We start from the raw sequence: 18,539 nt of genomic DNA on the forward strand, positions 1-18,539 counted from the left end.
AACAAGTGATGGAAGTCGGTTCCACCAACCAACCACCCGCTGGCCAAAGGCAAATTTCCGCACATCTATCCGACATCCGTCCTTCCTCAATTTGAATTTGTGCCCTCTGAGGTGATTATTCTGAGAAAGATGAAGAATCCCATTGGCATTGAGCATGCTCAAACCATTCAAAGCCTTATACACCTCTATCAGATCACCTCGCCGGTGCCTAGTCTCCAGACTCTGTAATTTGCAAAACTTAAGCCTTTCTTCGTAAGAGCAACCCTTTGTTCCATTTACTAATCTTGTTGCCCTTCTCTGTACCCGTTCCAGCAGCTCTACATCCTTCTTCCAGACATGGAAGACTGCTGCACATATTGGAGCAGTGTGGCATTGGAGGCAAATTGCTGCTATGGATAAAGAGGTGGTTGAGGGGGAGAAGACAGAGAGTGGTAATCAATGGAAACTGCTCATCGTGGACTAATGTTATAAGTGGAGTCCCTCAGGGTTCAGTGTTGGGTCCATTATTGTTTTCTGTATTCGTAAATGATATTGATGATGGTATATCAAGCTTAATGTCAAAGTTTGCAGACGATACAAAGGTAGGCAGGGTTGTCAAGGACACTACTGACACTATGCTGCTGCAACAGGATCTGGAAAGGTTGAGCAGATGGGCTGAGAGGTGGCAAATGAAGTTTAACATTGACAAATGTAAAGTACTACATATGGGAAACAGCAACCGCAGAGCAGCCTATCAACTCTGTGGTACTACACTGACGGTAGAGAATGAAAAGGACCTGGGGATAATTGTGCAGGCAGATATGAAGTTCTCTGAGCAGTGCAGATGGTCTGCAAGAGTAGCTCATGGTGTCTTATCAATGATGTACAGGAATTTTTCTAACAGGGATAAGGAAGTGATTATTCCCTTGTATAAGACACCTTGTATAATGGTTAGGCCACACCTTGAGTACTGTATACAGGTCTGGAGGCCTCATTTCAAGAAGGATGTAGAGCTGCTGGAACGAGTACAGAGAAGGGCAACAAGATTAGTGAATGGAACAAAGGATTGCTCTTACGAAGAAAGACTTAAGTTTTGCAAATTACAGTGTCTGGAGACTAGGCACTGGTGAGGTGATCTGATAGAGACGTATAAAGCCTTGAATGGTTTGAGCATGCTCAATGCCGATGGGATTCTTCCTCTTGCTCAGAATAATCACTTGAGAGGGCATAAATTGAAATTGAGGAAAGGCAGATGTAGGATAGATGTGCGGAAATTTGCCTTTAGCCAGCAGGTAGTTGGTTGGTGGAACAGACTTCCATCCCTTGTTGTGGAAGTTGATAGCCTAAATAAATTTAAGGCTCAGCTGGACAGATATTTCAAATGAACGGAGGAGGGGTGAAGTGGAAGTTTTTTTTTTTTTTTTTTTTCCGCCTGATGCTGCATAAGCTTGTTTTCTTGCATCACATGCCTCTGCTAATGTAATTTCGCTGGCTTCTACTCTTTATATCATTAGTGCCATCATGTACAACAATATCTTTTGTGCCCGTAAAAGATATCTGCCCTACAATGTTGTCAACCTTTTGCCTCTGACAGACATACCCTGGTCCTGTTCCACATGTTATATTGAATAGCTGGCGAATGTCTTGTAAATTGTAAAATATAGCAGTATTTATAATCTACTGAAATTTTATTTCACAAAACATCAAACTTTCTAATATATACCATTTTATATTGATGACGAATACTTCCCAAAATGCACTAAAAATACTTGTTGTGTTTAGTTTCACATCCCAATTGCTGTAACATTGGCCAGTAATGGAGCTCTCTCTGTCAAAAATCCAGTAATTCAGGTGCGTGTTACCAATGTACTTGGTGCATCTCTTGGGCCACTTACTGTAACTGCTGATACTGCTACAAGATTAGAAGACGATGCTGTAATCATGAGCAAGGCTGCTTTCCAGACTGTTAAAGGGAGTGAGTAAGTATTTTGGTTGGACTCTTGGAGTTACATAATGCATTGTATAATTTTGTTAAAAATATCAAGTTAGTTTGTTGTTTGTACGTACAAAATAACTAAATTTTGTTATTTTTACTTCTTGATTTGTACTCTTTCCCTGAAACAGTGCTGTTCACTCTAAGAGCCTTAAGAGTTAAGTTATCAGCAAGTGCTCAAGTATCCAATTCCCCCCCCCCTTTGCTTGCACTTCAGAGAAGAGTACCAATTGTACTCTTCCCCTGAAACAGCGCTGTTCGTAAGAGTTAACTTGTCTGTAAGTGCTCAAGTATCCAGTCGCCCACCCTAATAAACATTTTGCTCCTTTCTTAATCCTAAATTTCTTACCAATTTGTAACTCGATTGTTTTCAAAAAGTTTTTTTTTTATTATTATTATTATTTTTGTTAAAAATTGAACTAATAATTAGTTGAATCGTTAAAAATTGAATCAATAATTTGTGAAAGAACAGCTGGACTATTTTCCAAATTGGAAATGTTTCTAAGACAAACCATTGAGAAAAAGTTTTTAGTTAGTTAATGGAATGGGAAAACTGTTTGAAAATTTATTGTATATTAATTCATTTTTTGTTTCCAAAATATAATTTGCATCTGTGTTAATTATTTGGAATAGAATTTAGTGAAAATTTTCCAGTTTCAGTCAGCTGCCATTTTTCCTAATGACTGCTGTGTGTTGAGTTAGTAGCATCTCCTCTATCCATGTCTGTAAAATCTAGCATTTTCTACCTGTCAATGCCTGGACCTTGAATGCTACAGGTAGAACATGTTAGAGATGTAAAAACAAAAATCTCTTTATTGCTCAGATATATATTCCCAAACAAGTTTTTGAAAGCAATATTGTTACAAGTATCTCTCTCTCTCTCTCTCTCTCTCTCTCTCTCTCTCTCTCTCTCCAATAATTGAGAATCAGTGTTTTATATATATAATTATCAAATGTGAAAAACTGATAAGATATTTTTACAAATAACCACACACACGACAGTCTACCCCAGTGTTTCCCAAGCTGTGTTCCGTGGAACATCAGTTCAGCTCTCACTAGTGTTCCGTGAGATGTGAACAAGTGTTCCATGAAAAATCGTAATAAATAATTAGAAAAATACAATAAATAAATTTTGCATATTTGTAGAGTACACCACTTTTGTATCATTATAATTTAAAAAAAAAATTTTTCTGTTATTAATCAGATAGACCGTGGAACACTTTATTTTGGCGGGCTTTGCATAGAGTTGTATGCATAGAGGTAATGACATCTAAGAAAAACTAGCAACATAGTGATCTAATATGCCATTTGTATGCAATTTAGCCTGGAGTACATGGGTTGAAGGAGAGGAAAGTGAACCTTGTATAAATTTTTTTTGATAATTATCAGTATTTCGAAATATTATTATTAAAATAAATGACCATGGATTTGTGGTTGAAAAAAGGAACTTTAAAACGAGAAGCAAGTACAGTAGAACATCGGTTATCTGCAACCTCAGTTATCTGGAATAATTTGACGGGCTGACTTTTTTTTTTATTAACGGTAGTACAGTAAGCTCCGGTTATAATGATCACGTTTACAAATTGAATTTTGATTATAATAAGTGAAAGATCGAGTTTACTACCCATTTATAACAGATTGTAAAAACAAAAACCCCAATAAACCAAAAACTGCAAATTGTTTTTATTGTTTTATGGTTGTGACCTCTAGAATTTTATGTGATCTTCAGAAATGTGCTTTAGAAATATCTCTGAGACTACTGGGTTTTGTCGGAAACCACGACTGAATTTAGCTCCAGATTCAATAAGAATAATATCGATCTAAAACCGTGCAATTTATTATTTTTCTCAATTTTTTTACAGTAAAATGGGAATGAAAAGAAAACTTGTAGTTTTAACATTGCGACAAAAAAACGGAAATTATTAATAGAATTAGAAAAGGTGAAGATTTAGGAAATCTCTCCAAAGAGTGTAATGTGGGGATTTCAACAATTTACAACATCAAGAAAAATTCCAATGCAATAACAGAATTTCTCGATTATGGAGAGTGAAAGAGGATCTAGCAGGAAAAAGCTGGTGTTGAAACCTGAAAATGCCGCTTTAGAGGGTGCGCTCACTTTATTTTTTTGTTTTCTTCAGAGCGAAGTTTAGGTGAACCAGTGTCTGGCCCAATGTTGTGTGAAAAAGCATTGGATTTTAATCGAAAATTAATAAGTAATGAAGATTGTTAAGGCAAGCACAGGTAGGCTGAAAAACTTTAATATGAGACATGGTATTCCGTGAACTAGATATTCAAGGTGAGAAAATTTCTGCAGACGAATCGGCAGAGGTGTCCTTTGAAAAGTAAGTTTGCTTCAGTTATAGCAAATTATGAGAAAGAAAACATTTTAATGTTGATGAGATGGGCTTATTATGGAAAGCATTACCGAGAAAAACTCTAGCCACTAAAAGAGAAATGCCTGCACCAAGTTTTAAGATGAGAAAAGAGCGAGTTACAACTGCTATGAGCGCAAATGCTACTGGGATGCACAGGTTGTCCGTGTTTGTTATAGGTAAGTCGAAAAAACCAAGAGCATTTAAAAATCTTTCTAATTTTCCTGTTTTGTATAAAAATCATAAAAATGCCTTGGTGGATGTTTCTGTTTTCTGAGATTGGTTTATATTTTTTTTTATTTAATTAACCTTGTTAAATTAATTAATCTTATCGAAAAATTACCCGGAAAATATTCTGGTTCAATTATCTTGAAAATTTGGCTATCCGGAAGAGGTCTGATATCAATTATTCCGTATAACTGACGCTCTACTGTACTTCTAGTATTGTCACACTTCAAAGTGCGGATGAACAAATACAGCCTTTTGCTCCCTTAAAATTCGAAGTGAAAAAACAGGAACCAACTAAATGACCAAAACGAAAGTATGATGGCAGTTTGAATTTCAGCTTTACATGTGTTGGAAAGGTGCTTCTGTAGACTAGTGGGAAGGAGCAGCAGTGCATAGCACACGCTTCTTGATTAGACCGGGGTTCAACCCCGTCACCACCAAATACGGAGGATGCGGAAAGGTCAGGGAATGACCACTGCATATCCCGGAGCAATATGGCCTTAGTTGCTAATGCTCCTAAAAACCAAATAACAACCACATGTGTTGTCATTTACGATGCACAGTGCGTCGTATGTAATAAAATATTAGCAAACAGTTCTTTGGCTCCCGCTAAACTCTTGTTTCGTAAGCATTCCATAAATATATTGTGAGATTAAAGGTGTTCCGTGACTAAAAAAGTTTGGGAAACACTGCTCTACCAGATCCTGTGAAATAATTTACATGATTAAACTGTCGCCCTTTCTAGCATAGCAAGTTTTTTTTTTTTTTTTTTAATAACATCAGTTACAATAAGTTTCTTCGAAATCATACTAGACTTGGTAAAAAAAAAAAAAAAAAAAAATCAACTGAAAATCATATAAACTGAATGTGAAAATTGAGTGTGCTGATATACAAAGGGTACTAGGAAAGTTTTGCAATATGACGCAACAATGAATCACAGGAAGCTGCTTGTTGCTGCATGTTGAGACATGTTCATACGTGCATAGTAGCCGCCGTGCCAAGTCGATGGGCTCAGTTATTCATTAGTAGTGAGAGTGTAAAGTGCTTGCGATGGCATCGTGGTCACAAAATGAGATAAGGACAGTTTTGCGGTATAATTTCGTGCGTGGTTTAACCATAGACCAGTGCTTAGAAGAAATGACTCTTGCACTAGATGATGATTGTCCACATCGTACAACGATATTCAGGTGGTATAGAGAATTCCAAAGGGGAAATTTCACTCTGGAGGATTCTGAGAGGCCGGGAAGGCCACGAACGTCAGTTACGGAGGAAAATGCTTGACGAGAACAGGCGAGTGACCTACCAACAGATAGAGGATACTTTGGGCCTAAATGCACCAGCAATTCGTTCGATTCTGCAAGATCATTTGCACGTGAAGAAACTTTGTTCTCTCTGGTGCCGCATCAACTGACTGAAGAGCAGATGACACGACGTGTGACTTGGTGCCGGGAGATGTTAAAAAAGTTTGATAAGGGACAATCTCGGTATGTGAACAACATCGTGACAGGTGACGAGACTTGGCTGTACTATTACGATCTGCCGACCAAGGCTCAAAACAAAGTTTGGGTCTTTGATGATGACGACACACCCGTAATTGTCGGAAAATCCCGATCTGTAAAGAAGAAAATGATAGCTGTATTTTTCAAATCGAGTGGAATTGTGGAACGTGTCGTTTTGAACACGCAGAAGACAGTCACAGCTAAGTGGTATACTGAACAATGCCTGCCTAAAGTCATTGGATCTATGAAGAACCTGCGGCCAAAGTCAAGAATGGACACCTGGTACCTCCATCACGAATAATGCCCCAGCTCACCGCGCCAAAGCCTGCACCGAATATTTGACCACGACAGGACTGAAACTTCTCGAGCACCCTCCCTACAGTTCAGACCTTGCTCCCTGCGACTTTGCACTGTTCCCGCATGTGAAAATGAAGCTAAAAGGGAGGCGGTTTTCCAGTGATGAGGACCTTCTATGGGCTTGGGACAACGAGTGTGCTTTACTCCCTAGTGAAACTTGGCAGAACTGGTTTAAAGATTGGTTTCGGAGGATGGAGAGGTGTATTGAATGTAGAGGAAATTACTTTGAAAAAATTAAATAAACAAAGCTGTATTGCAAAACTTTCCTAGTACCCTTTGTATATAGTCTTCAGATATATGTATCATGTAGTGACTAATGGCATTTTCAGTTATATTAAAAAGGGATTTTATTTCAATCAGCATGTGTATTCAGAGAATTTCTTCTTGAAGAATTAACATTTGCCAAAATTTTGTCAGTATATTTTTTGGTTTGTCCCCTGCTGTGAATATTAATATACTTACACTGGACACTTACTGTATGACAGTTTGTCCACTTTAGTTTTTGTTTATTTTGGGAATACGAAGGGTGTCAATTTCTTCTGACACCCTTCATATTCCCATAAGGTACCGATTTAGCTGCCCTTTAATTTTGTCACTCTGCCAACCTCAACAGCCCAAGTTGGTAGGTTATTCCACAGTTGATACTGTCTATATATATGTTTCCTTGAGGTTGTCTGAAAATTTCGAGTCCCTCTTCCCTGCACATTCATTATACACCGGCGCCTCTGTAGCCAGGTAGCACACGCTTCTTGGTTAGACCAGGGTTCGAGCCCGTCACCACCAAATACGGAGGATGCGGAAAGGTCAGGAAATGACTACTGCATATCCCGGAGCAATATGGCCTTAGTTGCTAATGCTCCAAATAACAAAAAAAACAAACAAAACATCATACACCTCAATCAGGCTTTACCTGTAGTTCCTCAAGCTCAAAAACTCATGTCTTTATAGGCAATCCTTGTTTAGACCTCTTTTTGTTATTTTTACCAGATAAATCATCTGTCTTGTCGGGTAAATCTTTGGGATCTTTCAAGACAACGTACAGTGTCCTTTAAATGTGAACTCAACATTGACTTTTATAATGAGACTGTAACCACTTTTTCTATAGATGCAGAGCTACAGCAAATCATAAATAAAAACCGTCAACTTTCTGGCTATTCATTTACACTGCATGGTAACCTTTGTGTCTGATTTTGCCATAACTCAGCCTCTCCTCATTTACAGCTTTCAGCCATACTCCCCCCATTTTGGGGGGAGTAGGGCTCTGAATGGCTCTTAAAGTTACCTGTGTGTTGTTATATTCCAAATGTTGTTAAAGCTTTACTAATAACAACATTAAAACATAACTGCCATTTGTCTGATAAAATGCTTATTTAGATGAAATGATTATTTAATATTTGGTAAGACAAATGGCAGGTATCGAGGGGTGGGGGAAAACTGAATAAAATTAGTAAATAGTCTACTGATAAGTGAATGCTCAAAAAGTTGCATCAATTTTTTTTTATTTTTATTTTGTCCTTATAATGGCAGCTAAAATATTAGCTGCCAGTATAAGGACAAATATAGCTGAAAGAATATAAGTAATAACAACTCACATGAAACTATTTGCAGAAAATTTTTTTTTTATGCCTTATGGATAAATATATGATGAATAATTACTTTGTTTCAAAATAACAGCATGTTACTTACGGTTCATATCATAACAAAAATTCTACAAAAGTAGTGATTTTTTTCGTTACTTTGCTTATACTATTTATATAACCAAAAAACATTTCAAAATGCACCTAATATTTCATTGGCCCTTTGCTTTAATGACTGCTGCACATCATCATGGTATCAATTAGATTAGGTTCTGAATGTATTCCTGCGAAATCTCTTAATACCAAACACAGATTAAAGTGCCTTGCAGCTCTCTAAATCTTTTGGGTTTTTTGTTTGCATTACTGAAACACCCATTTTGTTCCAAAAATTTTCAATTGGATTGAGATCTGAACTGTCTTCAGGCCATGAATAAAGAAAGTGCCTAAGGTGGTGTTTATAAAAGCAGTGAGTGATAGGTATAAAACTAGTGAACAGGTGAATATACCTCCGTGAATTAGGGTTGAATTTGAAAGTGTCTGCAATTCTGCCCAGACACGATAGGAGGGAGTATATGATGAGAGCCCTGTCGATCAATTCGGCCATGGAAAGATTGTGCAAGGCTCAAGGCGTAGAATTTTTTTCAGCCTGGTCTGTACTTGTTAACAGGAGAGACTGCTTCTACTGGGATGGGATACACTTAAATAGAAAGGGTGCAAGAATGTTTGCTGATGCTATCGAGGCAGTGTTAGGTGGGTCGGAAAACTGCTAGATTGGGGGGAGGACTAATAGATTAACAGTAGCCACTGGCAGAGGTGAAAGTGATTCTTGCACTGCTTCTATTGGAATGAGCAGCAGCTTGGAAAATAAGATGCAGGATATTTCAGAGACTGTTGGGAGTCATTGGGGTACACGTAAACACATGGGTTGTGTTAGAGTAGCTAAGAAAACGAACAGGTGCATGTATACTTGCGTGTACACCAATGCTAGGAGTTTGGTAAATAAATTTGATGAATTTGAGGTATTGCTCAAAGCATCAAAGGCAGATATTGTTGGGCTATCAGAGATGTGGTGTCATACAGATATAAGTAATGCAGAACTGGAATTTGCGGAGTACAACGTCTACAGAAAGGATAGACAGGATAGGAAGGGAGGAGGGGTTGTGCTGTTGGTTAGGAACCACAAAGTCCAAGGAAGTGAAGCCAATCGACATCGCTGGACAGTGCAGTGTCGAGTCAGTTTGGTGTGACTTAAGCATTGGGAGATCAAAATTGAGAGTAGGAGTGTGCTATAGGCCAAATGACTCTGATGAGTATAATAAGAAACTGTACAGGGAAATAGAGTGGGCCAGTAAATCAGAGAGTCTTATAATGGGGGATTTTAATTTCCCAGATATTGACTGGAATTTGTGGGTTGGTCACTCACACACTAGCAAGGCTTTTGTGGATTTATTGTATGATTGTTTTCTAAATCAGCATGTTCGGGAGGCAACCAGAGGGAGCAATACTCTTGATTTGATTATCAGTAGTGATTCTTCATGCATTAAGAATCTGCAGATACAGGAACCACTAGGTGCAGTGATCACAGTGTGCTGAAGTGGGATTTACTCAAGGAGGTAACTACCATCAGGGGTAAAGGGAAGGGTTATTGCTTTCGTAAAGGCGACTGTGATGGTCTGAGACAGTATTTAAATTCTATGCAGTGGGACCAACTGATGATGTTACCAACAGCAAACTCAAAATGGGAAGCATTCGAAGAACTTATCTTGGAAGCTACTAGGCTTTACATACCAACTAAGAAATATTGTTCAAGGTTTAGGCCTAAATGAATGTCAGATGAACTAATAAGACATATGGCAGAGAAGAAAAATGCATGGGATACATATAAATTAACATGTGACACAGAAGCCTATGATAGATATAAGTTGATCTGTAACCAAATTACAAAGGAGGTTAGGCAGGCAAAGGCAGATTACGAGAAAACTTTGGCAAGGGATGCAAAGAAAAACAGCAAGGAGTTCTTTACTTATGTAAACTCTAGAAGGAAGGGGATGAATCAGATTGGTCCACTTGATATCGATGGTTCAACTGTTCATGATCCTGCTCAGGTAGCTAATAAACAAAATCAATATTTTGCATCTACATTCACACATGAGGAGTTATTCAGGAAGGGGAATGCCATAGATGAAGTAAACACTGGCAGTGAGCTAGATGATCTTGTAATAATTGAGAGTAAAGTGGAGGAGACATTGTTGAAGATAAATACAAGAAAGGCACCTGGGGCGGATGAGATCTATCCAGTTATATTAAAGGAGGCAGCAAAGGAAGTAAGCAATCCATTAGCCATAATTATGAGAGCTTCCTTGGACTCAGGGGAGGTACCCACAGACTGGAGATGTGCAAATGTAACCCCAATTCACAAAGCAGGATCAAAGGCTGACACAAGTAATTATAGACCTGAGTTTAACTTCTGTTCCAGGAAAATTAATGGAAGCACTTGTTAAAGAAGCACTGCAGGATCATCTTGACAAGAATTCAGTTATAGCTCAGACACAGCATGGTTTTGTTAAGGCAAGGTCTTGCCTGACCAATTTCATTGGATACTATGATGTGGTCACAAAGGAACTGGATGCAGGGAATAACTTTGATATAATATATTTGGATCTTAGAAAGGCTTTTGATACTGTTGCACATGGAAGACCGCTGCCCAAATTGAAGCAGTGTGGCATTGGAGGTAAATTGCTGCTATTGATAAAGGGATGGTTGAGTTGGAGAAGACAGACAGTGGTAATCAATGGACACTGGTCTTCATGGACTAATGTTTTTAGTGGAGTCCCCAAGGGTTCAGTGTTGGGTCCATTGTTGTTTTCTGTATTTATTAATGATATTGAAGATGGTATATCAGGCTTAATGTCCAAGTTTGCAGATGATACAAAGGTTGGCAGGGTTGTTTTTGACACTGACAGTACGCTGATGCTGTTGCAACAGGATCTAGAAAAGTTGAGCAGATTGGCTGAGCGGTGGCAACTGAAGTTTAACGTTGACAAATATAAAGTACTGCATATGGAAAGCAGTAACCCCAGAACGTATCAACTGTATGGTACTACACTGACAGTGGTAGACAATGAAAAGGACCTGGGGGTAATTGTGCAGGCAGATATGAAGTTTACTGAGCAGTGCAAACTGTCTGCAAGAGTAGCTCGTGATTATCTCCTTGTATAAGGAGATAATTCTTCCTCTTGCTCAGAATAATCGCCTGAGAGGTTATAAATTCAGATCGAGAAAAGACAGTTGTAGGATAAATGTGTGGAAGTTTGCTTGCGGGAACAAACTTCCATCTGTTGTTATAGAAGTTGATAGCTTAAATAGATTCAGGGTAGAACTAGATAAACATTTGGAGTAAGTGGATTTGTGAAATTAGAAGTTTTTTTTTTTTGGCTAATGCTAATAAGGCCTTCTGTATGAATGATTTTTCCCCAGTACATTCTGATTGGATATTGCCTGTCTGCCTGCCTCTAATAGCAAAGTTGAAACCATATTCTGTTGTCCATTTTGGATTCATCTTTATACGATTTAAATAATACATTCTTAAAAATAATATATCAAAGTTAAAATCAGATTAAACAACCATCCTGCATCAAAAACAGTCTTTCACTTAAAACATCACAGTCATTCTTCCATATCACACCCAATTAGCCCCAGCTTCAAAGCATTTCCTCTTGCACTGATATTGTTCTTATTTTTAGTTCATAAAATAGACAAGCTTTGAAACAGCTTGTTTATTATATGAATTTTTGAACAGCTGTAAAGAAAATTTTGAATACAGTATTCAGGATACTAATAATATATTTAATTCTATGTCAGCAAAACTGTTGTGCTAAATAGGAAGTACTATTGTTAAATTTGGATCTACAACAAAAGCTAATACCAGAGCCTAATAATCACCACTTCAGTCTCTATACAAACTGCTCTGCTGCTGAGCTCAGCCAACATGCACAAAACTCATCGATTCCACTAATATATTAATGAAATTAAACTCCAGCTATAAGTCATTTATATAGAAGTTATTACCATTGGGTGGTTTTGTCAAATCTCTCAGGCAGTTAGTGTCACATCCTCAACACGATGCTACCTTACTCCCCTTTTACCCAAGGTGCACATTAAGCATACATCATGCAAACTAGAGTCCACCTTTAAAAATGAAGTTGTCTTTGCACAATTACTTCAACCAGTCATTTGTGAAAGTTCAGAGTTAGGACTCTTAATTCTTCCTTGTAACTAATGTGGGTTTTTTTTTTTTTTTAGTTCACATAATGACAAATTAACAGAGAAAAATGCTTTTTTTGGGTGACTTAAAAATGCTGTTTTTAATTTTCTCACATTTTAATTTCTCAAATTCATAAAGTAACTCAAATGATTGTAAGATAAGTTTCCAGGAAAATTAAGCTTTGCTAATTTCGAAGAACTGTCATAGACTTTGAAATTTCGAGCTTATACTAATAATTGTTTTTCATTGTAATATGGCTATCATCAGATTAAATAATATGTAACAGTTGTCTATATAAATGGTATAATAAGTGTACCTTTCAATTTTTATATATATACACTAGTTGGCCGACAAAGATAGAAATCAAATGCTGCTTGCTAATGCCTCGAAGGTTGCTAACCCCTGGTATTCTCTCAGACAACGTGTACTTGCTACCTGGGAGTCTAAAACGCTGATGGAACTGATATTCGGGTGACACTCAAGTCAAGTGGACCCAATTTCGGCGAAGTCTGGACGGTCTGTGACAGCCAAATCCTCTGCATGCACCTTCATGATGGTGGGACTGTTAGTAATCCTGGACATAACCTCCATGCACAAGTACATGGTGGGTGACCACCCAGGTGTGAACCAATGTAAGCAGGGGTCGAGGTGTGGTGCCCACACCACATGGAGGAATGCCGCCCCTCTACGTTACCAGGCAGTACTAGGTGGTAGATGACACTCATCAACCGGTGCAATACCACCACTTTGCTTATCGGAGGCTTGAAGTGGTGGAACCCATATTTAGTTTCTAGAGGAAAGTTCAGGTCAACCCTTCCCAATCTCTTCCATCATGCAGTATGATTGATAACTTTTGAGGTTATGATGAACACATGTGGCAAGATCCATTATTCCTTACATTTCGAGGGTACATCTCTAAAATGGTGTTCGCAGGCCGGCCGCTAGTTAGTACACCGGACTGAACCTATTGGTAACTCTCTAGGAGGCTTCCGGATCAGCTAGTGTATAATCTTGCTACCTCTACTCTGCCAGATAGTGACTGAGTAGTGTTTATGCGAGGGGCATTGTCAGGGCCACATTATGTCAAGGATCTGTGTATATTCTTACCATGTGTACGCCATATCCAAAAATTTGATTACTTCATACAGCATGTCCCACCCACTTTTTCTTACTATTGAATACAGCATGAATTGTCAAACTAATAGAGCAAGCTTATCTGCAAAAAGATCTAAACCTCCCAAACACTTCCTAATTCATTTTCACAGATATAGGTTGTCTCAATTCTAATCTCAACGATGTCCATTTCCACTTGCAGTCTGCCAAACCCCATGTACTTTTTCTGACAGAATCTCAGTTATCGGTTGATTCAACTACTGCTCATCTCAGATGCCGAAATTATTCGCTGTATGATTGCTTTCGCCTCAAAAGTGGTACTTGTGCATATGTCTGTTCTGATATTCCCTGTAAGAGACTTCGTAATTTGGAATTTTAAGCCAGAGAAGATCTCTTTGATCTTCTCTGGCTTAAAATCTCTCTACCTCATTGTGTCAAATTCTGTTGTCTCTACCGTTCTCCCAACTCCACTAATCACTTGGAGCTCATTGACTTCCTCTCTTTGCAACTTGACTTTCTCCAGTCCAACTTTCCTAATAGTGAGCTAATTTTCCTTGGTGATTTAATGTTCACAACTCCAGCTGGCTTCCGTTTTCTAGTCACACCGACCCAGCTGGTCGAGATGCTGAGGGTTTTGCAATTACCAATGACCTTGCACAGATTGTTCATTTACCTATAAGAATACCGGACAATCCTAATCATACAGCCAACATGCTTGATCTTTTTCTCACAAATAGCCCTTCTAAGTACACAGTCGAAGTAAGAGGTCCTTAGGGCACTTCAAATCATAACTTGGTGATTATCTCTTGTCCAATGGAGCCTTTATCTCGTAGATATTCCCAACCATGTGTTGTTTGGCATTACAAGAATGCAAAATGGGATGACCTGCAAGATTTTTTTCCCTTGGTCTAATTACTGTTTCAAAACTTCTGATGTCAACGTTTGCTCAGATTGTTTCAATGAAATTATTCTTGCAGGAATGGAATTCTTTATCCCACACTCCACTTTAAAATCTCGTCCTTTACCTTGGTTTTCCAATAAATGTGATAAGGCTGTTCAAGAGAAGAACGTTGCATATCATAATTGGCTTTTTTCTAATTCTTCAGTTTCATTTTCTGCCTACACCAAAGCTCGCAACAATTGTAAAGCCGTTATTAATCAGTTCAAACTAGAGTTTGAACAGGCTAAGAGTAGAAAACTTGCTTCGTGCCCTAATGGTAGCCTAGCATTCTGGTCTTTTGCCAAAGCTATTGGCCGCAACTTTTGCCCATCTCTGCTTCCACCTCTGTCCAAACCAGATGGTTCTGTTGTCACTTCAGCCAAGGATAAAGCTGACCTGCTAGCATCCTATTTTTCTTCCAACTCATGTATTAAAGATCTTGGTAACACCTACCACCATTCCCAACACGCTCCATTCAATGCCTCCTGTGGTCTTCTGTCAAAAGGATGTCAGAAGGATTTTGACGAATCTTGATGCTAAGAAAGCTCCAGTCCCGATTGTATTTCTCCACTTGTTCTCAAAATCTGTGCTCCTGAACTTACTCGTATTCTTTGCTGCCTTTTTTCACTTTCTTATTCCAAAGGTGTTTTTCCTTCTGCTTGGAAATTTGCTCATATCCAGCCAGTTCCTAAAAAGGGTGACAAATCCCTCCCATCTGATTATCGTTCAATTGCAATTGCTTCTACTCTTTCTAAAGTAATGGAGAAATCAGTTAACCGCCAACTTTTAAACTACCTAGAAACCTTCTATCTGATCAACGATCGCCCGTATGGATTCCGTCAGTGGCGATCCACTGGTGATATTCTGGCTTGTGTTACCCACTTATGGACTAACTCGATGGAAATGTTCGGTGAAACACAAGTAGTTGCTCTTGACATCTCAAAGGCTTTCGATCATGTTTGGCATAAAGGTCTTCTGAACAAACTTCAATCTTATGGTTTGCCAACTGTTTTTTGTAATTGGTTACCCAGTTTTCTCTCTGATCGCTCACTGAGGGTGATGGTAGATGGCTCTCTGTCTTTTAATTTCTCCACTAATGCAGGTGTCCCCCAATGTTCAGTTCTTTCCCTCACTCTTTTCCTCTTGTATATTAATGATCTTCTTCCATTGACTGACTGGAAATCCTATCCATAGTTTTGCCGATGATAGCACATTGCATTCCACTTTCCATTTTGAGAAACCTTGCCCTGCTCAATCAGGTTCAACTTCTTGAAAATCTGCTACCAATTCCTTAAATGTGGATCTTCGGGTAATTCCCCAGTGGGGCAAAGACAACTTAGTTGATTTTAATCCTTCTAAAACTCAGTCTTGTCTTATATCTCGCAAAAAGGATTCTTCTGCTCCTATGCTTATCTTTGGTGACACTCTGATTTCTACGCAAAATGATATATCTCTTTTGGGGATTACCCTGACTTCTAATCTCTCTTGGCACAAGCACATTACAAATATTGCTTCCTCTTCATCTAAAAAACTTGGTTTTCTCTTTCACTCTCAGCATTACTTTTCTTTCAAACAGCTGTTCACTCTGTATAAATCGCAAATCTGCCCTACCATGGAATATTGTTTCCACATCTGGGGTGGTGCCCCCAAAACCTCTCTCAGGCTTCTTGATTCCATTCAGAAGAGGGCAGTTAGGTTAATTAATAATTCATCTCTAACAGAGTCTCTCACTCGCTGTATCATAGACATACTGTTTCTGCTGCATGCCTCTTCTACAGATATATCCATGGGCACTGTTCTTCTGAATTGGCCTCTATAATTCCTGCTCTCTCTTTCAAAACAGTCCGAACATGTGCAGCCACCAGCCAACATCCATTTACTGTCCAACTTCAAACTCACAGAACCAACTTTTCATCTTCCTCGTTTATTCATTCAACTTCCGTGTTCTGAAAATTACAGTCTACAGAAGTTCAAGTCCAATATCAACAAATATCTTCTTTCATCTTCTCAACCTCCAACCCAAGCACAGTACTAAGTACTATAGGTTCTAATTCCTCTCATGTTTGGGGTTTACATAAAAAAAAAAAAAAAAAAAAACAGTATATTTTCCTATGCATGCTATTGATTCCATCTCTGATCTGAGTCTTACTGAAGTAGCATACCCTCATTGCTGCCAACCATGCTGTCCACTTTTGCATCATCATCCACAGCTTAGGCATTAAACTTGAAATACCTCTACCAATATTATTAATAAATATTAGAAATAGTATGTAACACATCACCAAACCTTGTGCAGATTCCTCCTCCCCCACTTGTGCTTTAGTGCATGAAGATCAGTGATCATTTATCACTACTCTGTTTACTACCACTTAACTATCCATTTATCTGTGGTACTTGTCTCTAATTGCACTTTGCACTAATTTATACAATGGTTTTTCATATGAGACTGTCAAAAGCTTTTCTGCAGCACTTCAGAAACCTTTTTTTTTTTTTTTTTTTTTGTGTTCATGCACACCAGACTTAATAAGCATATTCATATACCACGAAATATGCTAATTAAGTGTGAAATATGCTAATCTTCCATTATTGACTCATTCACTAGCCTGTGTGCCTGGAAAGAACACACACACAAAAAAAGAAACATATACATATGTAAACCTAATTTGTTGAAGGAAAATAAAGCTAAATAATAAGTAATAACTAATTTATTATTCTTAATGAGATAAGTGAGTTTGGGATTTGCAAATCTGATATCAGGAGGAATTATAGCTTTTGAAGACCCTGTATGTGGCAGTTGCCTAAATGTAGATGGAGCTCTACTTATTCCACAAGGAGGATTTTTTCTTTATTTAGGGAATTACTACATATACTCATGAGCCAAAACATTATGGCCACCCCTGTCTTCACAAGTGGATGTATCTCACAACACCTCAGAGTGACATCGCCAACTGGTGCAACATAAATAGTGACGAAATGGGTAGTTCCTGTCAGTACGAATCCTGTGCAATGGGGAAAGGGAATGACCTGGCGCGGTTTGAATGGGGAATAATTTGCAGCACTAGAAAGGCAGGACTAGCATCTCAGTAACTGTCAGCATTGTCATCTGTTTGAGGACTGCCATAGTGAAGGTGTGGTGGGAATGGTCCAGAGAGAGAGAGAGAGAGAGAGAGAGAGAGAGACAGACAGACAGACAGACAACCACTCAATGTGCTGCAGCAGGGAGTTCACCACTGTTTGACAGTAATGGTGAATGGTGGTTGACAACAGATGGCTCACAATCCCTCAGTTAATGGCAGATTACAACCAGAATACACAGAGAAGCGTTTCTGAGCACACCATCCAGCAGGTAGCCCTATGGAGTAGGTGACCTGTTCATTTGCCCACATTGACTAACAGTTGTTGACACCTCGCCTGCAGTTTTCTCAGGGCACCTTTCCTAGACATTGGATGACTGGAAAAGAGTCACCTGGTCTAATGAATCAAGGTTCCAGCTCCATAATGCTGATGAATGGATGCATATTTGACAATGAGCAGGTGAACATCTGCAACCAGTCTGCATCATCAAATGAAAATAGGCTGGTAGCAGTAGTATATCATGTTTTGGGAATGTTTTTGTGGACATTACTCCATCACCATTGAACACTGCCTCACCATTATTTTGGACCAAGTTTTGCCCTACATGGTGATTATGTATCTTGATGGCAGTTTCACTCTTTCAGCAAGACATCACTCCCTGTCACAAGACCTGCACTGTGCAGGAATGGTTCAAGGGTCATGTCCAAGCGTTTTGTGTGCTTTCCTGGCTGCCATATTTCCCCAACATTAATTCCATCAAACAATTGTGGGGTGCAGTGGAAAACATTCACCAACCTGTGTTGGTGCTTCGCTCCATTGCTAAACTCCAGGACATCCTTCTGTCCAGCTGCTCCAGGATACCTTCCACGGACTTGTGAAGTCAATTCTGTGCTTGATGCAAATGTATTTTTGTTTGATTATAATGTTTCTTAATCCTTTACAATAAAAGTTTTTCTCACTAGAATAGTATTTTGTTATACTATAAATTGTATTGTTCCATTACTAAATTATCTCATTATAGTTGGTTACATGTAGTGCATATAAATTCAGTTATTTTATGTGGAACTAAGTAAATATTGATTTACTAAGCAAATTTATCAGCAGAATTACTTCCTCAGCTGAGTTGCTCTATTGGGCTGGTT

General features: G+C 38.5%; 1 protein-coding gene across 1 annotated transcript in view; it reads left to right on the forward strand.

Annotated features, from left to right (window-relative positions):
- The window catches only part of OstDelta (oligosaccharide transferase delta subunit), a 279,105-nt gene that overhangs the window by 144,291 nt on the left and 116,275 nt on the right, over positions 1–18,539 (forward strand). The window contains exon 9 of the mRNA XM_090384636.1: positions 1,762–1,958. Within this exon, the coding sequence (XP_090240762.1) occupies positions 1,762–1,958 (197 nt within the window). The remainder of the gene's footprint in view (positions 1–1,761; positions 1,959–18,539) is intronic.

Source organism: Mastigoproctus giganteus, chromosome 11 (assembly GCF_048544385.1).
Source record: "Mastigoproctus giganteus isolate SK-2022 chromosome 11, ASM4854438v1, whole genome shotgun sequence".
NCBI classification, from domain to species: domain Eukaryota; kingdom Metazoa; phylum Arthropoda; class Arachnida; order Uropygi; family Thelyphonidae; genus Mastigoproctus; species Mastigoproctus giganteus.